The sequence below is a fragment of the Lepidochelys olivacea genome, assembly GCF_965140295.1.
Source record: "Lepidochelys olivacea isolate rLepOli2 genome assembly, chromosome: 10".
NCBI lineage: Eukaryota > Metazoa > Chordata > Testudines > Cheloniidae > Lepidochelys > Lepidochelys olivacea.
The window spans coordinates 63525854-63548605 of NC_140420.1; the positions used below are offsets into that span (position 1 = coordinate 63525854).

General features: G+C 43.2%; 1 protein-coding gene across 5 annotated transcripts in view; it reads left to right on the forward strand.

Moving 5' to 3' along the window:
• The first annotated feature begins 2488 nt into the window (after positions 1-2488).
• The window catches only part of GLDN (gliomedin), a 38610-nt gene continuing 18346 nt past the window's right edge, over positions 2489-22752 (forward strand). Inside the window, exons 1-4 of one of the 5 annotated variants that reach the window (XM_084641901.1) lie at positions 2489-2566; positions 12971-13022; positions 15644-15661; positions 20989-21096. In XM_084641901.1, the coding sequence (XP_084498027.1) occupies positions 12980-13022; positions 15644-15661; positions 20989-21096 (169 nt within the window). In that variant the 5' untranslated portion in view covers positions 2489-2566; positions 12971-12979. Of the gene's footprint in view, positions 2567-6741; positions 7221-12970; positions 13023-15643; positions 15662-20988; positions 21097-22752 lie in introns of those variants that run through there. The other 4 variants (XM_084641897.1, XM_084641899.1, XM_084641898.1 and 1 more) reach the window with 4 other exon arrangements.

Consider the following 22752-nt stretch of genomic DNA (forward strand, 5'->3'; position numbering starts at 1 on the left):
GTCACACAAAGCCTGCTCCATTTTCCAGTGTAAGACATTGAGAGTAGAATAGATTGAAATATACAATTACATTTTTGCACAGTAACAATTAAAAAAAATCTGTATGAGAGAATTATTTAAGCAAGATGGTGTGCCTTTCTGCATCCATCCTCTGCCCCAATAATTGAGCAATCGAGTATTTTTGAGGGGAGCAGGATCGCCTGGGAATGGCCAGGAGGATACTGAGCCTTTCATCTCTTTGCTGTTAGTTTGAACTATGGCTGCTCTGGTAGATTTTGACCTAATACGATAGTTGATCTGTGGCTTGTATGAATTAAATTGATGGTCTCAATCTAGGTCCTAAAGAACATGGGCTAGATTTAAGCACTCTTTCATGTGCCAGGCTTCCATTGATGCAAATTCTAATGCATGTGTGAATTGAGCACACGCTTTTGAAAATTTGATCCCAAATGTCCCCATAGAAACCCCTCCACATAAACTGAAACTCTACTTACTGGCATGCTTTTGGACAGTCCCAGCAGACAAACCAACAACTGAATGTGCAGGATGGGGCGGGAGGGCTAAGAATTTTCTCACTCTTAGAGGATGAGATTCAAACAAGTCAGGAGTCAGACATATGGTACATTGGTGTGGGATTGTGGGAATGCTTGAATTTCCACTGTGAACTTTTTCTGCTGTTTTAGTGAGTAAATAGAATTTAATTTTCCACTGCAATCAATCTATCATGGATTACGTTAGTGACATTTTGAAAAGCTGTTTACAGATGTTGCAACAGAGTGGGCTAGTTTTTGTCCATATTCCCCAAGCTTTCTTTAGACTATCAACTCTTCAAGACCTGTATTGTTTCTTTTCTGTTTGTACATCACCCAGCATGATGGGGCCCCAGTTCTGATCCATGCACTATCATAATATAAGTATTTACTACTATTGGTGGAAAGGCTACGGGAATCCATGCTGGGGTTTCATGCCTTTCTATATGCTGTAGCTTTGTGCTCTGTAAAGGCTCCTCGCACTCCACCAGGTGAGGAGGTTTCTAGGCAAGGTGCAGCAAATGTATCCATGACTATGCAAGTCCCCTGTGAAGTGAGTGGCACAGCAGTCACCGAGGCCTTTGCAGATTCCATGCTATATTGGTAGCTGTGGAACAGATCCAATGCAGCCTTGTGGCCTGGGACTGAAGGGGGAAGATTCAGCACCTCTGACAACCAAGGAATTTCCTTGCTCATAGCCTTACTTGGGATGTTCACAGGGAGCAGGATGTACCCCAGTGTTTAACCATAATAAAGATAAAATCCAAATCCCCTTCAAGATTGGACAGATGGATAAACAGAATGCTATATCACTTCCACTATTCTCCAAATAGCGGCTCGTGATTAGTATGCTCTTTAGTCAGTCATTGTACTCTGAAATGGACAATAAAAGATGAAGAATCATTGCATGTTACATTATACAGTCTCTGGAGTGCAGTTCCACGTAGGGCCATTTATGTCCTTAAAAGGAGACAGGTTTTAGTTTGCTGTTATGAAGGATGTTTAGTGATTTTATTGTATCAATGTAATTATAAATTATGTTTGTTTAGGACAGAGTCTGTTTTATGTATTTGCATTCATGGTTGTATTGTCTTTTTCACAAGGCTGAGCAAAATAAAACACAACTGTACATTTCTATAATCGGTTAGGCTATCAGTTGACAGAGTAAACAAGTCTACTTGCTACCTTCATTATCACGAAAAACTATTCAAATATAAATAAAACCTTATGATAATTTCAGTGTAGTTAATTCAAGTTGGATAGCTTCACTTAGTTTTTTTTGTCTTGCTTGCCGTGAATGTCACTACTTTACATTCTACCATCAGAAGACGCTCTGAGACTCCACTCATTCATTCCACAAAAAGATATCTGCTGCACATGACAATATCTGTACAATGACATCATTAATGGTTTATCTGCGGTGGCCTTGTGGGAGCTCAGACAATACTGTATCATAACATGATCAAAATTTTAATGATTGTCCTTATTTGTTATGTCTTTTGTTCACGTTTCTACTGCCACTCTCCCCCAAAGAGGTGTGAAGATATTTGGCGTCTGTAGCTGCAGTTTTCCTTCTATCCTGACATTTTGCACAGTTTACTGTATATTGTACATGTGGGTTCTCATAAAAAATAAAATCAGTTAATTTGAGGTGTGTGGAATCCTGACACATTTTGGGAGATGGAGGAGGTTCAAAAAAAGGAGGATTTAATGTCGTCTGACATATCATGAGCACAATCCATAATAATTACACAATATATTGAAACATATTTTCCAAATCTACTTTCTAAACAGGCATAAAAGGCATTTTTCAAGCTACCAGAAATATGTCTGAGCTACTTGCAAGACTGCCTCCTGCTTCATGATCAAAGCATCATACAACAGCTGTGTTCCATGGAACAACAGAATTGTCAAGCATAAGAGTGGATTTGTAAGCTTGGGATATGGAGCCTTCTTGGCATCAGGTCCTTGTCTACGGAATTCACTCATGAAAGAGAGCAGTATGATCCTGAATCTCTCTGCCTTCAGAATGAAATGTAAGTCTCATTCTTTGTCTTAGCTTTCACTTAGAGATGGGTGTGGAATGAGGAGGGACAGAGAAAGTGGCAAACTCCTACTAATTGGGAAAGGGGAGGAAGAGAAACAGAGGACCTCATTTTTAAGCTCTTTTTTGAAAGCTGCCCGGACACTACACACTGTATAGACAGATAGGTGGATATGCAGGTAGATACAATAAGCCACTATTACTAATGTAAAATCTAAACTAATCTACTGTAGCTAACTTAGAAGGACCAACAGCTATATAAGAGAGCCACATTAAAAAGTCATCTAAATGGTCAAGTAAACAAGACCCAGGGTCCATCCCTGTTCCCATCAAAGCCAATGGAAATTTTATCACTCAGGACCTCAGTTAAGCTCCTTTGCCCCCACCCTGCCTACAAGGTTCATATACTTACATATGGGAACAACGAATTTAGGAAATTATCCCTGCTTGTGTATTCTTTAACTTGACTTTTGAAGTGGCCAACTGTTTTTCATGTTGCGTTTTTTTATACATATCGAAGCTTTAGTACAGTGGAGCTGTATTTTTGTCCGTCGTCCATCCCCCCTACCCCCGGCCCCGCAACTTGGCTCCTTTATAACATGTGAAATGTTTTGGATCAGAACTGCCTTTAGTAGAGAGAAGCCAAAATCAGAGGCATTTGAGGGTTGTTTCAAATTCTAGGTCAGATCTGAAGCTGCAGCTTTCTGGTTCTGGTTGAGAGGTGGCTGAAATTTCCAGAGAATGGCCATTCTGATAGTATTTCTGCCTAAGAATATGGAACCCCTCTTGTGAGGTTTCTCCCATTCAAAATGGTGGAAAGTTCTTAAGATCAATTGATTTAAAGACACTTCCACCATTTGGTGCGATAAGTTTGCAAGAACAGCTTACAGGTTTCAGCACCATCAAACCCTAAGCCCTGATTTGGTTTTGAACCAAACATTCCAGCTCTGGATCTATGGGGGCGGGGGGGGGGAGAAAACCTGGATTTGTGCTGGAAATGGCCCACCTTGATTATCGTATACATTGTAAAGAGAGTGATCACTTTAGATAAGCTATTACCAGCAGGAGAGTGGGGTGGGGGGAGAGAAAACCTTTTGTAGTGATAAACACCCATTTTTTTCATGGTCTGTGTGTATAAAAACATCTTCTGTATTTTCCACAGTATGCATCTGATGAAGTGAGCTGTAGCTCATGAAAGCTTATGCTCAAATAAATTGGTTAGTCTCTAAGGTGCCACAAGTACTCCTTTTCTTTTTGCGAATACAAACTAACATGGCTGTTACTCTGAAACCTCACCTCTGCCCATTTCCAGGCTGTAACCTAATACATAATCAATCAACTTTATTTAATATTCCTGCGTGGCAAGATTATTCACACAATACTAGCTAAACTTCCAAAGCCCTGGCAAAGCAAGCACAAGGCTTGGTATAAAGTCTGGGGTGAATGCTTTGGGTAGTCTCTGCTATGGGTGTTCCAAACTTCTGATCAGAAAGTGGGAGGGAAAATCTTTCTAGCCCATCAGTTATGACTATAAATAAACATTTTATAACCATCCATTAATTATTTTAATCTCTTTGTGCTCTGTATGTGTGATATAGCCAAATTGCAGGTACATTGATGTAAATTTGGAGTAATGCCACTGAAATTAATGGAGTGTAAATGAAAGTGAATTCAGCCCAGAAGTGGTCTTACAAACTTCCAAAAGCTAGCAAACTCTTAAGAAGAGTTAACCCACCTAATTGTTAAAGGGGAAAAAGCAGTGGCTTTGGCACTGACCTTGAATTACTGTGTGTGGTCTGGTGTGTTTATACATACACACATTTTTCTTTAATAATTAGATGTTTTAACTCTTCTTTCAAGGGTTAGGGTCTCTTGGAGATTTGTATGAAAATTGTAACATTTATGGGCCAAATTCTGCTCTGATTTACAGCATTGATAAATCCTGAGTAACTCCATTGATTTCTATGGAGGTACTATGGGATTTACATTAGTAACTGGGAGCAGAATTTGGTTTATTTCTCCCACACAGCACACTGCTGTCAAATAATTCATTGATGATCATAAAATGTTAAATCACATAAAGCTTTTGGAGGTGTGCCCAGTTCTACAGCCATAACATAATATAAATGGTTATTAGTGAATTATATGGTACCTCTTGAAAACGTCAAGTTGCTTTTCTAAATTACAAAATTATATTGTAGATATAACAAGCAGCAAAATGGGACGTAATACAGCTATCTTTATAATATGGCCAAAAGCACAATAGTACCCCAGCCAGTGGAAGTAGTGATGTCTACTTAAGCACCTAAATGTCTATCATGGTTGGAGGCAACAAGGAGTAAAGGTTGTCTTCCCCTTGGCTGTCCTGCAATTTCCCATAAAAATATCCTGACCTAATTTCAATTTCCAGGGTCAAGGCATGCATTTTCAAAGTGGATGCTTAACTTTGATTTGTTTAGGTGCCTAATGTAAATAAGGATTTTGGGATCATAATTTTACATGCCCACTATGAATATTTCAGCCAGAGGTTGTAATGAGTGTCCTAACCTAGATCCTCTGCCCCTCTTTCCCTATCCCTTAGCACTGTGCCCATGTTCCACATCTTTTTCCATCATCCTCATTCCCTTAACCTTGTCCTATGCTGCTGCTCCCTGCGCCAGTCTCTGATTGTATTTGTCCTGAGGCTCTGTCCCATACTCTGGTACCCTGTTCCCCTTCATCTCCCAATCCCTTCCATCAGACTGCATCCACGCTTCGCTGTACTCCTAACCCCTATGCCTGATCCACTGACCCATGTCAACTCAGCTGTATCCCTGCCACTGTCCTCTTCCGACCCTTATACTCACTTCTCAGTCGCTGGTCCTCCACTCCTGTGTGCCTGTACTTGCCCTGGGCCCTGGACCCTAGTGTGCCTGGAACCGCTCTTTCGGATCCTGTGTGTCAGAAACCTGTCACTCCTCCTTGTCCTCTGCCCAGTCCATATACCAGATCCCCTGTATCCCTCCTGCCCCGTGTCCCTGCCCCCTACTCCCCTGCCCTGCCCTGGTGTCAGGTCCCCCCTGTCCCTTCCCCTTGTATTCCCCTCACTCCAATGCCAGGTCCCCTGTGTTCCTTCCTGTCCCCTGGTTCCCCACCCTGCCCCAGTGCCAGGTCCCCCGTGTCCCTGCCCCCTGGTCCCAAGTCCCCTGTGTCCCTGCCCCTTGCTCCCCGCCTGCCCCAGTGCCAGGTCCCCCATGTCCCTGCCCCCTGGTCCCATGTCCCCTGTGTCCCTGCCCCTTGCTCCCCGCCCTGCCCCAGTGCCAGGTCCCCCATGTCCCTGCCCCCTGGTCCCACGTCCCCTGTGTCCCTGCCCCTTGCTCCCCGCCCTGCCCCAGTGCCACGTCCCCCGTGTCCCTGCCCCCTGGTCCCACGTCCCCTGTGTCCCTGCCCCTTGCTCCCCGCCCTGCCCCAGTGCCAGGTCCCCCGTGTCCCTGCCCCCTGGTCCCAAGTCCCCTGTGTCCCTGCCCCTTGCTCCCCGCCCTGCCCCAGTGCCAGGTCCCCCATGTCCCTGCCCCCTGGTCCCATGTCCCCTGTGTCCCTGCCCCTTGCTCCCCGCCCTGCCCCAGTGCCAGGTCCCCCATGTCCCTGCCCCCTGGTCCCACGTCCCCTGTGTCCCTGCCCCTTGCTCCCCGCCCTGCCCCAGTGCCACGTCCCCCGTGTCCCTGCCCCCTGGTCCCACGTCCCCTGTGTCCCTGCCCCTTGCTCCCCGCCCTGCCCCAGTGCCAGGTCCCCCGTGTCCCTGCCCCCTGGTCCCAAGTCCCCTGTGTCCCTGCCCCTTGCTCCCCGCCCTGCCCCAGTGCCAGGTCCCCCGTGTCCCTGCCCCCTGGTCCCACGTCCCCTGTGTCCCTGCCCCTTGCTCCCCGCCCTGCCCCAGTGCCAGGTCCCCCATGTCCCTGCCCCCTGGTCCCACGTCCCCTGTGTCCCTGCCCCTTGCTCCCCGCCCTGCCCAGTGCCAGGTCCCCAGTGTCCCTGCCCCCTGGTCCCACGTCCCCTGTGTCCCTGCCCCTTGCTCCCCGCCCTGCCCCGGTGCCAGGTCCCCAGTGTCCCTGCCCCTTGCTCCCCGTCCCCGCGGCGCCCGCCTCTCCCATTAATTCCGCCTCGTCACCCCGGGCAGCTCTGTGGCTGGCGGTGGAAGCAGCCCACGGTGCCCGGGGCCATAAAGCCCGTCCCGGAGCCGGAGCCAGCGAGTCCCCAGCGCCGCTCCGCCCCCGCCTGCCCGCTAGCGCCGGGGAGCCGCGGCCGCTCGGCCTCGCAGGACCCTGCCCGAGCCCGCCTCCGGGCCGGGGATGCAGGGGGACGGCGGCCGGGCGCTGCGCTGCTTGCTGGCCGCAGTGGGGCTGCTCTCGGCGCTCAGCGCCGCGGGGACGCTCTTCCTGCTGGGCCAGTGGAGGGAGCTGAGCGCGGCGCTGCGGGAGCTGGAGGCTGCACAGCCCCAGGGGGGAGACAGTGACAGCATCCTGCGGTCCCTCCTGGGCCCCACCGCCCCAGGGGCAGCGGCCCCAGGGGCCGCCCGGCACAAGAGGAGCCACCGCGGAGCGGCCGCCAGGGGCCACGTTCGGGCCGAGAACGATGAGTTGCTTATGATGATGACCTACTCCATGGTGCCGGTAGGGTGCGCCCCTAGGGGTAGGGGCTGGGCCCTGAGAGCATCTCCAAGGAGCTGGTGTCAGGGGAAGGGTCCATCAGAGATTCCACCAAGAGATAGGGTCTGTGGCCTAAGGTGGAGTCCCCAGGGCATATCTGCTTCCCTCCCCCAAGGGAAGGGCTGGGTCAGATTCTCTCCCGGGGAGGCGCTGCCCTGAGAACTTTACTAGTGAAATTCACCAGCTTATTGGAGGATGTTTTAAGAAATAAATGTTAACATGAAACTTAAATGAAGAGTGGTGGGACTTTCTTCCATCTCAGGAAAAGTGTGTGTATGTGTGAGTGAGGAGAAACAGTGACCCCTGCAGCAGGGCCGGATCACAAGACTGCCTAAGCCACCCTAACCTCCAGCACCTATGGCCTTTGTAGTAGTTGGTTCCATGTTCCCTTAATGATCTCTCTAGTGTTCCACTGTGATGGTCCTTTAAGATCTTTCTCATCTTTGTTCCCAAATCTGAAAAAGCAGGTGAAATTTACAGAATTGCAAAGCAAATCTCATCTGTTTCCCATATCATAGAAGTCAGAGATGAGAAAAGACTGTTTGGTTGTTTGGTCAGCCCCTGCCCTTGCAGGGATTGTGTTCCCTACAGGATATATCACAATGTTTTCTTCATTTCCATGAAATGAAAAATTTCCATAAAAATTAACACTGGTTATAGCCTGCAAATATTAAGGCAGAGAAATCCATAAAACAGACTATATTGTTTTACAGGTTGTAACTAAAGTTTTTTAAGATGACTATTGTGCAGACAAAATAAGAGCAACAGCTTTTAACAGGATCTGATAGGATTCCCAATTTTGCCTGAAAGAGGCGGCTATTTTAATTGTTATTTATTTAAAAAGTGCAGTATTGGATTTAGTTAAAATACTACAGGAAGCTTTCAAACTAGTTACAATATGTGTAAAAAAGAGACCTTTACAAATAAATTCAAATAAAATGACAATTTTCAGGAATTTAAAATTCTAAATATTCCCCTGTATTACACCACTAGTTTGAATCTCATTGTATAATTCAGAATAATTAATTACAGTCACACACATTTCCACTTTTTTATTATTAGGCATATTAGTCATCCCTTTAGCAGCCCATTCCTTCAAAACCTTATTCACTGAGAAAGCTTTAAAATCAGTAAAAAGAAAAGGGGTACTTGTGGCACCTTAGAGACTAACAAATTTATTTGAGCATGAGCTTTCGTGAGCTACAGCTCACTTCATCGGATGCATTATGTACTCCTTTTCTTTTTGCGAATACAGGCTAACACGGCTGCTACTCTGAAACCTGTCGTTATCTAAAATCAGTGGGATTAGTGGCATGGGTAAGGAAAGCAGGATTAGCTCTTTGTTAGTGTTGGGCCAGATTCTGAGGTCTTTTCTCAGGCAAAACGGCACTGAATTTCTCACACTTCAATGGGAATTTTTCCTGAATATGGGGTTCCACTCATGTGCATGAGTGTTTCTAGAACAGGGGCTCTAGGCCCTGCTTCTACTGTATCTACTCAGTAAAAAATACCATCAACATGTGGGAAACTCATTGTGAGTTTTGCCTGAGTAAGGACTGCAGGCCCTGGTTCAAAAATAACAAGAAAAGGCAAATCTGACGCCCTCTCTCCCCTTAGTGATGTAAATACTCCCAATGACTTTAAGGATTACTTATGGAAGTAAGGATTTTCAGTATTGCCACACTAAACGCGGTAACTGTTATGCTTAATAAACTATTGACATTTGTATTTATGTAAATGTTATCACTCTAACAACTGAATTTAATGAGATTACTTGCAAAAAGTGACTCATGTAATTATGATAATATAGAAGTTTATTGGCTTGACATTTTTAACAGAAGTACTTTTGATTTTTCTTTTGCATCAGAATGTTGTGTGGCAAGTTCTTGATTAAAGGTACAAAACACAAAGACTTATGCAGTTAAGCAGCTTATGTTATATTTTCTCATATTTCAGAACAAATGTTAGGAAGATCAGGTTTGTATATATTGTCTTAAACTCTTTTTATTGAAAAAGAAATCCTTTGCATAAGATCATATGGTTTTTACTAGAACATTTTACTTTCTGTAGCCTTAAAACCATTTTGGAAATATCATCTTATATTTTTACTTAGTGATTTACAAATGAAAGAGAAATACTGTAAGTGAATGAATCTACTTTGCATGTTTGCCAGTTAAGAACATTTTTGTTCTGTCTGATCTGAAATGCAGCTTGGAATCTGAAAGATCCTCAGAAAAAATTAACACATGCTAATTGTCAACACAGGTCTGCAGAAGAAGAGGGCCTGATCCTGCTAGGTGTTGAGCACCCACCGATGTGAGTGGAATTTGAAGGTGTTTTGTTCCTTGCAGAAGTACTTAGCACCTTGCAGGATTGGCCCTCAGAAAGCCCCTTCAAACTTAGAACTAAAAATCTGCATGCATAGTCCCATTTACCCAAGGCAGACAGTCCTTATGAAGAGTTCTCTAGCAAAGACAAGGAAGTCAAGATCTGATATTTCTAAGGTAAAAACAGTCAAGAAAAATACTTTAAAAAGATGTTTGAGTCATATGCTTAAAGTTAAGCAGGTATTTTAGGGCCTGATCCAAAGCCCACTGAAGTCATTAGAAGGATTTCCATTAACTTAAATAGACTTTGGATCAAGCCCTTAGTGCTTTGCTGAATCAGAGCCTCTAAAGGAAACTTTGCCTCAGTAGAAAGTATCATATGATGTTGTCCACTTGGTGTTTATTGGCACTTCAGACAGTTGTGCTCTTTGCCTTGATTGTGTGAGTAAGAGTGGCAATATCAAATAGGTAGACCAGTGGTTCTCAAACTTTTTTTTTTTTATGGACCACTTGAAAACTGCTGAAGGTCTCAGCAGACTGCTTAATGCTCTTTCCAAATGTTGTTTGTACTGTCAGTTAATTACTGTAAAGCGCTTTGGATAAAAGTGCTATATATAAAATAACCTTAATAATTAACGTTTTTTGTTGTACAAATAAAAGCACACAACTCATATTTTAATATTAGTAGTCTTACCTTTCTAATGTGTTGGATGTGCCCTCTCTCCCCTGCCACAGCAGCCCCTGAGCTGGGGCTGGGGAGGAGGGGGGTCTCTCCCTCTCTCCCCCACTGCAGCAGCCCCCAAGCTGGGGCTGGGAAGTGGGGGCGGTCTCTCCCCCTCCACAGTAGCCATAGAGCTGAGGATGGGAAGGAGGGCCGTCTCTCCCCGGCAGCCGCAGCCCTGGAGCTGGGGAAAGTCGCCTCTTTCTCTGGCTGCTGCAGCCCTGCATGTCCAAAATTCCCACCACCCCCTCTTCTCACCCCACTGCTCACTCCCACCTATCCCCATTTTTTACCCCAAGGCCACCACCTCACCTTATATCTTTTCATCTTTTCCAGGATCCAGGCACCTAATTAGTGGAGCCACGCCTGTGCGACTCCACTAATTAGATGGGTGGTCCTTCATTCTGTTGTGTGTGGCCGCCAAGGCATGCACCTTAGAGGGAACTATCTGCGGATCACCTGAATGGAGCTTGCGGGCCACTGGTGGTCCACGGACCACAGTTTGAAAACCTCTGAGGTAGACCATCATCTTGAGCAGCAACATCTGGGCCAGTAAACCATTCAGTTAGTGTTCTGTGTGGATGACAGTGAACTAGTAGGGGTGGTGTTTTGCCAGTTTGTCTAAGGCTGCAGAACCCCTAGACATGATCTAGAGAGAAAAAAATGGAAGGCAGTGGTTCTGATAGGTGAATAGCATAGCAAAGCAAAAAACAAAACAAAAACAAAACAAAACACCAAACCACCGTTGTGTCCCAGATCGTTTTTGTTTATGTATCCTGAGTTTTTATTTTAAATTATTTATAAAGACAGCATCATACTTTGTTTTAAAAACTGACTTGACTTGTGTTTTTACATTAGATATATCAGGTCTTGAGTGCCTTGATTTTGTTGAAGAACTCTTTGAAGCCTGGTATCTCTCTCATTTTCTGTGTTTGGAGTTCTCTCCTTTTTCTTTTTAAACCAAGTTTAAAGTGAGCCTAGAGTGGATGAAAAGGGCTGTATTGACAGCCATGGAGACAGAAATTCTCCATCCACAGTAGAAGTTCAGCAGGGAAGATGGTATAAACTTCTCCTTGCTCCTCAGCTAAAGAGCTTTGACTCTGACTTATTGGTGGTCTGAGGAAAGTTTACTCTCCATACCCATTGAATTCTTGGTCTCCTTGTTTGAGTTTACCAACAAGGGTGCTAATAAGTGCTAAATTTATTGGTTGTTTTTTATGACCTGGACACCTGTCTAGTAGGCGTTACATGGAGGCCACCAATCACACAGGTTTCAGAACTGTCGCTGAGGAGCAACAGCTTAGTCAATACCATTGTGGGCTGGATTTGAAACAATAACCAACAGAACAAAAGCTGCAGTACATATCCCATTACTGATCCCATGATGCATGCATTTTCTACCCCAGTAACTTTGCTGATTGAAGAACAGATTAAATGACAGTTGGTTGACAATAGGTTTTGCAGGTGCAAATGGTAAACCTTGCATGTCCTTAGATTATTTAAAGGGCACACACAAGGTTATGCAAAAACAAATGCATGCATGTGTGCTGAGTGGAGGCAGTTTTACTCAAGCACAATTGAAGGCTGAAAATTTTATCCTTTGTATCTTTTGATTTATAAAAAATAAACTTAGCTACAACAGTGACAGTGTATACAATTTAAAAGAGAATGCAGTGGTTTTTATATTACCCTGGAAGGATACTTGTGACATCTGAAGATAGATGTTGTAAGTATAGTGAAGGAAGAGGTAAAGCATATTTTAAATCAGAAATGTTGGCTAGCACTTACATAAGGACTCTTTGATTCTGCAAGGCACTGAACATTGCCAGCTGCCATTCAAATCACTGGGAGTTGAGAGTACTCATCATCTCACAGTGCTGAGCCCTGTATTAGTACAATGTTCACTCTTAGGAAGTAAATAAAAAAGAAAGAAATGTAGACAAAAATACAGTACCAGAATTTATCGGTAGGCATACTTACTACAACTTAAGGACATTGTTATAAAGATGGTCTTGTTGAGATGGTGAATTGTGGCTCTTTCTCGATTACAAGTATCCAAACAAATGCCCCAATTATTGTAGTGCCACAAATGGATGAGGTTCCAATAATCTAATTCCAAATTCACATGCTGCTCTGTATTATGTCAAGTGAAGAAATTAGTAAAAATCACCTTATAGATCTGGTAAGCAAGTTATGTTGCATGATGGAAAATGACCCATAAATGGACATATGTATGAGTTAAACACAGATCATATTTGGCTGCTGCCGGCTTTGATAATCTTTGATAACCTATCTCAGATAGAGAGCCATGAAAACCTAAGTGAAATAAGGTGTAAGTTTTTCTACCCAGACTGCATCCAGAGATGTGCCCATCCAGTATTTTTTTTAAATGCTGTTAAAATGGTACAATACACAGATTTTTAAAGATAGAATAATTGACAAATACATATGCCGGTCTTCAGAAGGCCAAAGTTAAGGCCTAAATAGTTCGCTCACATTCTACAAGGTGGTGTAGTTGTAAAGTAGATAATTTCCCCAACTGCTTTTTGCACAGCAATCACACAGAAGAGTGAAGTGAACCATAGAGAGGTTTTGTTTGTCCTTTCTGTAGAAACTGAACCTCAGTGCACTGTTGTGAATTTTACATTTTACTTTTGTAATATTAGGTCCGTGTGATGGTGGATTTATGTAACAGCACAAAAGGGATATGCTTAACAGGTACGTTTTCAAATACTACTATAGTATTATGCTGAATGCTGTATGCTTGGTGATGAAATAATTTTTGGAGGAAAAATTGGCTTGAGATAATTATAGGCTATAGGACTAAAATTATTATAGGAATGATACTATTGATCTGATTAAAAAGTCTCCAGAGTAACATTGTTCCTGGGGATGTTTATTTCCTAGATAGTTTTCCTGTCACCCTTGCAGAGCTCATTACGGAATTGGGATCTCAATAATGGTACTTAATAACTCTCGGCATCTTCGAGGTGCTATACAACCATTAATGACTGGAGCTTAGCCTTTTGATTCTAGATCAGCATGGGATGGACAACCCAGAGGGAGGGAGGGCCTTGTATCACTGTAGCAACTGCCATGGCTAAGGTAGGAGTGGAAGTAGTGGACTCTGAAGGATGATGATGGTCATATCATGAAACTCTAAGGTTGGTTTCTCAGAAATCCATAGGAATTTCAAAATACTTGATGGCTGGGGCAGGCTGAAGGCATGAGAAGTTTGCATATGGTCTGGGAAAACAAGAAAATGTAAAGCTTTAGCTACTCCAAGGGCTCTGTCTTGGCTTTGCTAGCCAAAGTATATAGAAGACTGAGATGCTGGAGCTCATATACGTACTTGAAAATGAGAAAATAAGTAAACCACTTAGGTTTGGAAACCAGTTCAGTAAAACAGTTCAGGCCATTTGCAGTTGGTATGAACTACTGATCCAACAGGGTTTAATATCAATTTAACTGACCTGAATTCAAAATGAGTAGAATTTTGTGGGAAATTCCCCTGTATGGATCTGGCCTTGATTTATTGGAGACAAAACACAAAAACTCCTTTTGAAAGCGCAGGTGAAATTTGACTGGAACAAAGACAACTCCACTGTCAAGTACAGCTTAAATGTATCTTGTGTTGGGTTCCAGAATTCTGACTTCACACTACTCCGGGGCCTGCTAAATCCCTTTCTATGCACTCCCTGAATCTTCATCTTAGATAAGCCCACTCCAACATTGGCTTTAACAATAGCTCACTTACACGGTAGACATTACCTGTCTTCGTTACATTGGCTACATTTCAAGTACTTTTCCTATTTATCTATCTGATAAAAGGACATCTAGGGTCTTCAGTGAGTTCAAGATGACAAAGTGAGTGAGAGTACTAAGGAAAAAAATTATCTGCAGTGAAAAAATCAGGCATTTCTTGGAAAATTGACTGAAAAGGGTATTGAAAAGGGTATTAACTAGCATCTACCAGCATTATAAAAAAAATCAGTGCAGATTTAGTGCTGTTCTAAACTGTGCTTCACTTTTCCGATAAAGCTTTTTAATGAATGCTTAAAATTGTCAGGTTTAGTGTCCGAGATCTGTTTATTTCTTTAATTTCTATGTAGAATTTTAGATTTAAAAAGATTCTTTGTAGCCCTGGTAAAAATGTTAGTACAGAGAATTTGGTTCTTTAATCCCAGCAGTAATCTCTCTTCTTATCTTCCAACTTCCCCCGGTTTTTGATCAAAGTATGTTTTACCAGAAGTTACATAGAACAGATAATTCTTATTATGCCCTGTATTAATTGTTTACTCCTGCCTCATGAGAATTATGGGCATGGAAGTCATGTACAGTAAGGACCCTTTATATTGCTCTGGCAGGGCAAAGTAATAGCATAGGCATACATTGTAAAAGCTACCCTAATTTATGGGCTCTCAAGTGATAGTAGCACTAAGCTTCTCTTCCATGGAAAATGAATGATAATATTTTGCATACACCTAGTGGAGGTTTGTTTTCGATGTAGTTGAAGTCACAGACAGAACAGACTTCAACAGCTTCCACTGGAATGTCTTGTATTACACATATCCCTTGAACTACTAGAGTGAATCCAATTTCTAGTATTACCAAACGGTGAACTCCCACAGGCAACCAGATCCAATCCAAACAGAGAACAATTACAAGTAAAAGGAGCCTGTTTGTTATTTAGCCATAAAGTTATTGCGGATTAGAGAGGAGAAAATATTTAACCATCCTATTTCAAACCTCTGAATTCCTGCTGATTACCCAGGAAGGTGTGTACTTTGGAATGGATATTCTCTAAAAAAAATTTCTCATGACATTTGCAACGTTTAACCTGAGACACTGTAGACCTGTTCTTCCATTACCACAACCAAAGCTTTAGAGAACTCCTTATGAGGCACTAAGAAATGTAAACATAATAATTAATGGATGATTTAGGGGCATATTTGTGAAAAGGCACATAAACACCTGTCTCCTGATTTAATTAATTCAATAGAATGGAGAATTCAGAGGCCATTCTTGTCAAATTGTTATCACTGGAAATTTAAGAAATGACTGGGCTTGGCATATAAAGTGGGTGTTTTGAAAGATTATCCTCACAAGCAATTATACTGCAAGTCTGGCTGGATCTGCACTAATGCTTCAGTACTTACTTTTAATTCAAAATAGCTTAACCCATAAGTGCCTCTTCAGAAGTTTGAAAGTTCTTTTCTGTCTTGTTTTGGTCTAATGCTAATCAGCTGAGTTTAGTGTTGGTTTTACTTGAGCTGCCAAGTTACACTCACCATTTTTTCTCTTTGTTTCCCGTGTTCTTTTGCTTGTTTTTGGTTTAGGCCCTCCAGGCTCCCCAGGTAAGATACCTTTTCAGTTGTAATACTGTAGGTATGATGTTGATTCACTTGGTGGTTTAAAAAATATTTGTATAAAGACATACCCTAGACAAAGCGATCTCCAGGTTAGTGTGAGAGAGGGGTGAATCAAAAAACATTCTTTTCCTGAAGACTGGCCCTGAGTCTATGAACCAAAGTTTCCTAAGACTAATAAGAAATAAGAAAATATCTGGATGCTGAACATCTAGAAGTGCTTCTAGCCTGACTGTATGATGTGGCCCAGTGGTATAATGTTTATGTCAAAGAGAAAAAAAGACTCTGCTCTCCTCTCTGCTTTTTCTTATGATATTTCTGTTCTGCATCTGATCATTCCCATTCATTCTTGTTTTGGCTGAGTGCGGTGAGCTCGTGGTACCCAGGCCTGCCTACCAATCCACTGCTACCCATCTGTTAGCTATTCCAGGAGAATGAGAATAATATTAGCAGTTCTACAGCATCTATAAGAAGATCTCAAAATGCTTTGCAAACATTCACAACTTTAGCCTCTCCACGATCATGTGAGGTATATAGTGTCGTTATCCTTCCAGTGATTAGATAGCCTCTTGTTGTACTCCCTTCCCCTGGACAGTGAACTCCCTCCCCCCATTTTTCAGTAAAATTCAGCCTGTCCTCAGCATTTTGAGTTTTAAAATGCAACACCTATGCTGTTTTATAGTTAGACTTGGAAGAATTCGATTTTTATTGGTAAATGTTGGTAAATGTCGATTTCACCATAACAAACATGCAACGACAAAAAATATTTCCATCAACGATAATACAAGTTTACAGGTAGAGAAAGTAAGAAAAATGCTGCTTCAGAACTTATTAGAGTTTGACTTAAGGATATTTTTACACTTAGTATCTATTGACATATATTGATAATTTGTTCTTTAGTGGTTTTAAAGCTTTAACTTTTCGAATCTCAACATCTCCTGTTATCAGTAATTATTGTCTGAACCCCCCATTGGCTGATCCTCCTATAATTTCCTGCAACTCTGAAAAATTAAATAGATAAAATAGGAAAAATGCTTAAAAATAAACATCAACATTGTCTGTTGAAATAATAAACAAACAGAATTCTGCCAAACCAATTTATAATCAACAGCAACATTCAGCACTTCTCCGCAGCAGAGGGTGCTGCTGTAGGCTCTGCAAAGCCATTCTCCTAGCCCCTGGGGAAAACAGTCACAGCAGCACTGCCAGAAGGAAGCTGGTGATAGAATTGCGGGGCGCCACTCCCACACTGTTATAGGGGGAACCTGGGGGGTTGTTTCAGAATCACCAGCCCAGCGGAAGTAGGTCACAGCCCAGGAGCTGAGGGAAGGAGGTCAGTGTGGGAACAGGCTTATTGTTGGGGAAAGAGTGTCAAGTGTATATTTATTTTCATTTTGACTATCTGGTCACCTCAATTGTCTCCACTGTACAGATAAGAACACTGGGGAACACCAGGGTTAAGGTCACACAGAATCTATTGCAGAGCCATGAAGAGAGCCCCAGATACCTTAATTCCCAATGTTGTACTTGAACCACAGGACCACCTTTCCTCCTTTGCGCTGCTACAACCATTCAGAGTTTCCCGTGTCTCTACCGTGGCTGTCTCAGAGTAGCAAGAAGGATTATAAATCTGAGATCGTCTCCCCTGCCTGCCTGCCTACGCTTTTGGTGCTACCGCTGCCTCTTATTCTCGTCCTATTAGGCTAGGTTCCCCAGGAAGTTCCAGCTGCTTTGTTCCATTTTGGTGATGCAAAGCAGCTGTAAACCCAGTTTAATTAACTGGCTAACTAAAATAAGTGTATGGCAGAGTGTCACAAAGCTGCTGGAACATACTGGAGACTCTGGCCCTTTAAATTTATTATACCATTGTCTTTATATGAATGTTTCTGAATAGGATCCACGTTGCAGAATCTTCCAAACTTTATTAGTAAATTGACCCACATCAAATAACCAGGATACTAATCCCGTAATGTCTGTTTTCCAGCATGAACATTTTTTCTGCGTAAAATGATCTTTCCCTTCATAAGGCATCAGTTGAATACTAAAGATTATGAAACGCATAGTGTAAACTATAGCTGCACTGTGTGTTTTCACATGACAACTTACATATATGTATTGTTTATTTCATGATTTTTAATATTTACCTGATGCCTTATTTAATTTGGGACCACTTTGCACAGAATTGATCTAATAAATAAACATATAATATGCGGTAGTGCAGTGCATGTGTCATGTAGTTGGATCAAATGGCTGTATGTATTTTGATCAGACATCTCCTTTGGCTCCTAGCACTGAGCTATCTCTTTACACAGTGAATGGGAATGGTGCTGAGGCGCCTTAGTTTGTAAGACAATCAGTTTATAAAGAAACAGCAGCCATTACAGTCTCACCAATTCCAAAGTTTAGGCCCAAACTACATACAGGAACTCCTCACTTAATGTAATTATGTTCCTGAAAAATGCGACTTTAAGCGAAATGATGTTGAGCGAATCCAGTTTTCCCATAAGACTTAATGTAAATGAGGGGGTTAGGTTCCAGGGAAACTTTTTTCATCAGAGAAAAGACTATATCTATATACACATACACACACACACAGTATAAGTTTTAAACAAACAATTTAATACTGGTACACAGTGATGATGATTGTGAAGCTTGGTCGAGGTGGAGGAGTCAAAGAGTGGGATATTTCCCAGGGAATGCCTTACTGCTAAATGATGAACTAGCAATTGGCTGAGCCCTCAAGGGTTAACTCTCACACTCTACAAGGCAACAGGAAAGGAGGGAGGGCAGACAGAGACAGACACACACACTCTGTGTGTATTTGAGAGATAGAGATGCGCATTTCCCCTTTAAGTATGAAGAGTGGCATCAGAAGTACACTGCCTTGTTAATTAGATCAGCAAGCTGAGACCAGACCACTGCAGCCCCCTCCATCCGTGTGTCCCCCCTGCTCTATGGAAGATGGGGTAAGAGGGATGCAGGAACAGGGAGGAGGGGGACACCCTGACATTAGCCCCCCTCTTCTTCCCCTCCCCGGCCCCCACAGCAAGCAGGAGTCTCAGGGAGCATCTTCAAGGCAGAGGACAGGAGCAGCACATGGCAGTGGGGGGAGGGACAGCTGAATTGTCCACAGTTGGTAGCCTGCTGAGCAGCTGCTGCACAGGGAACTTAGGGGAGCGGGGAGCTGATGGGGGGGCTGCCGGTCCACCCTGGTTCCAACCACCCACCAGCTAGCTCCAACGGGCTGCTCTTCCTTCAAGCTGTGGCTGAAGCAGGGGGCTGCCAAATGATGTTAGAAGGGAGCATTACACAACTTTAAACAAGCATATTCCCTAATTGATCAGCAACGTAACAACAAAACAATGTTAACCGGGATGACTTTCATTGAGGAGCTCCTGTACGCTTACATATGTGAGGATCTCATGTAAATTAAACGTGTGCATGAGCCTTTGCATGATTGAAGCCTGGGAAATTCCTCAAAAAATGTAGCTTTTAGAACAAATTTGAAATCTTTGCGGTTCACATTCTGTTTCCCGCCATCCAAGTACAAGTCGTGCACTGCTGAATGTTTTCCATTTTATTCCCCTGCTGGTCCTAGAGGCAGGGACGATTTTCAGTGAAAAACAGTTATTAATTGCATAGAGTAGCTTCCATTTATTTGGACATGCAGGACTTTTAATTCAATTTCTTTTTTAAACAATGGTTTAAACTTTTGTGAAAGTCTTTTGTGAAACTTCGAGAAGCTTCATAAAATCCTAAATTTAAGAAAAAGTTGTAAAGTTTCACAAACTGCTGGGTCTTGCTTTCCTAGTTAAAAGCCAAATGCCAATCTTCATGCCAAATTAGATTAGATGGGGCTCGGGCATGGGAACAACACAGGGTTTGCTGTATGGAATTTTTTAACTCCAACACAGTGGTATGGCAGGGGATACTTGTACAGATGCATCTATGAAGTGAGCTGTAGCTCACGAAAGCTCATGCTCAAATAAATTGGTTAGTCTCTAAGGTGCCACAAGTCCTCCTTTTCTTTTTGGACTGTAGTAGTGATCATAGCCCCTGTTGCTGCATGTGCCCCATGTAGGGTTTTTGGCTGGTGGGCTTTGACCCACTGGCCACTCCTCTGTCCTCTAATCCCCTGCCTTATGTGTCCACCCAGAGAGTTGACAAGGTGCACTGCGCTATGCCACATAAGGGTTGTGCAGTTGTGTTTGTGCTTCATCCACCACTCAGCAGAACTGCACTAACTTTATTGTATTTTGGGTCTTGTACAAGGGGATGCTTCAGATTTAGCTTAAAACGCTATCACTAAGCACTTGTTAAACATTAAACACATGAAATAGGGTTTAAGCAGCGTTTGCTTAAGGAGATAAGTATGTAGAACTGAACTCCTCTGTTTTAATTGGCTACATTTTAAAATTTTGGCTGGTGATTTTTCTGTTTATATTTTCCTTGTCCTTATCTCTCCTCATTTTATTTTTGATTTCTCTTCCCCCTCAAGCAGCTGCCAGGCTACAAGAGTGATTACTTGCCTTCTTTCCCTGCTTTTGTAATTGCAGTTTTTCCTAGAACCATTTTCTGTTAAGTATCTGGCTCTCTTCCCTCCTGTATGTGGGGTCCAAAGGGTGGTGGAGGGGGACAGACCACTCGTAGTGCCCTCCCCCATTAAGTCAGCCCAACCAAGTTTTGGAATTACTTAATCCTACCAGTAGGTAGGTAAGTGTTATTCTTATTTTACAGATAGGCTGACGGGCACTGAGAGAGGTTAAGGTTACAACACACATGACTTGTCTAAGACCATACAGTCAGAGGAGAGCAGACAATTGAACTCCTAGTCCCTTCTTAGTGGTTCTCAACCTTTTCCATTAAATGACCCCAGAAATAACAACAGAAAAAAGGTTTGGGGACCCCCTTCCAGAACTTTGGTTTCCTTCTCCCATCTAGTCATAGAGAAAAGGAGTGTGGTCATGATTCCACTGGGCCTCTTCAGGACCCTCATTTTAAGAGTCCATGAACAAGACCCAAACTGCTTCTCTGTACTGTTCTGGAGGCAAAAGATGCAGCACCAATTGATGTCAATCACAGTTTTGCTCAAAGATCACGGGGAAAATATTACCCTTTACCTTTAAGCTAGGACTCATGCTTGGTTATCAGAAATTGAAGGCCATTGCACTGGAATGTAGGACATGCTACACTCTGAACCCAAATAATGGCAGGTTCTAAGAACTGCTGATATACAGTAAATGCAGTGGATTTAAGGATGAAGTGTAAATAGTATTTGGTTAATGTAAATTACACTCTCCTGTTGGTTTGTTCAGGACTTCCTGGACTCGATGGATTACCCGGCTACAATGGATCAGATGGCATCCCTGGCATCCCAGGGCCAAAGGGGGAACCAGGAGTAAATGGAAGAAGAGGAAAAATAGGTACTTTCCAGACATATCCTGTTTTACCCAAGAGTTCATTAATATTATACACAAGTACAGTTACTTATAGACTCTGAGCAGAGGAAATAAGTTTCAGTATATGTATTATTATTGCCAGCCCCATCTTTTCAGGAAACCAGGAAAGGTTTACACATGTTATAGACTATGGGAGCTCCTCACTTAAAGTTGACCCAATTAACATTGTTTTGTTATTACGTTGCTGATCAATTAGGGAACATGCTCGTTTAAAGTTGTGTAATGTTCCCTTCTAATGTTATTTGGCAGCCGCCTGCTTTGTCCACTGCTTACAGGAAGAGCAGCCCGTTGCAGCTAGCTGGTGGGTGGTTGGAACCAGGATGGACCGGCAGCCCCCCCATCAGCTCCCCGCTCCCCTAAGTTCCCTATGCAGCAGCTGCTTGGCAGGCTACCAATTGCAGACAATTCAGCTGTCCCTCCCCCACTGCCATGTGCTGCTCCTGTCCTCTGCCTTGAAGATGCTCCCTGAGACTCCTGCTTGCTGTGGGGGCCGGGGAGGGGAAGAAGGGGAAGAAGAGGGGGCTAATGTCAGGGTGTCCCCCTCCTCCCTGTTCCTGCATCCCGCTTACCCCATCTTCCATAGAGCAGGGGGGACACACGGATGGAGGGGGCTGCTGCCTTAGGCAGCAGCTGTGGTCTGGTCTCAGCTTGCTGATCTAATTAACAAGGCAGTGTACTTCTGATGCCACTCTTCATACTTAAAGGGGAAATGCGCATCTCTATCTCTCAAATACACACAGGGTGTGTGTGTCTGTCTCCGTCTGCCCTCCCTCCTTTCCTGCTGCCTTGTAGAGTGTGAGAGTTAACCCTTGAGGGCTCAGCCAATTGCTAGTTCATCATTTAGCAGTAAAGCATTCCCTGGGAAATATCCCACCCTCTGACTCCTCCACCTCGACCAAGCTTCACAATCATCATCACTGTGTACCAGTATTAAATTGTTTGTTTAAAACTTATACTCTGTGTGTGTGTGTATGTGTATATAGATATAGTCTTTTCTCTGATGAAAAAAATTTCCCTGGAACCTAACCCCCTCATTTACATTAAGTCTTATGGGGAAATTGGATTCGCTTAACATCGTTTCGCTTAAAGTCGCATTTTTCAGGAACATAACTACAACGTTAAGTGAGGAGTTCCTGTACCAATAAGACATATAATACCCAGTTCTGCTCTCTCTTCTACAGGCATAACTCCCGTTGACTTCACCAGCTTTAGACCAGTGCCACTCCATTGACTTCTATGGACTTACTCCTGATTTACACTATACTGAGAGGAGAATTTGGCCACAGTCGATATACTCTAGAGAGTATAGTACAGTCCTAATTAGAGAGAGAGAGAGATCTAATGCAGTTTAATTAAATCTTAGCATTTTCCACATGTAAATAATTATTATTAATGGGAGTTGTGTTCTGTCATTGTAAGAGTTTTTCATCCCCCGCCCCCCCCCCCCCCCCCCCCCCCCGTCTATGGCCTTGAGACTCCAGCTAGCCTTTGAAAAGGTTTCAGCAATTTGGGGAGACCCTGTCTTTATTATATGTCACCGTGACAGCAGGCAGGTGTGCACTCAGTGTGTGAGTGGAATGGAGTGGTGGCAAGAATGCTGCTTTACTTCCATTCTCTCTA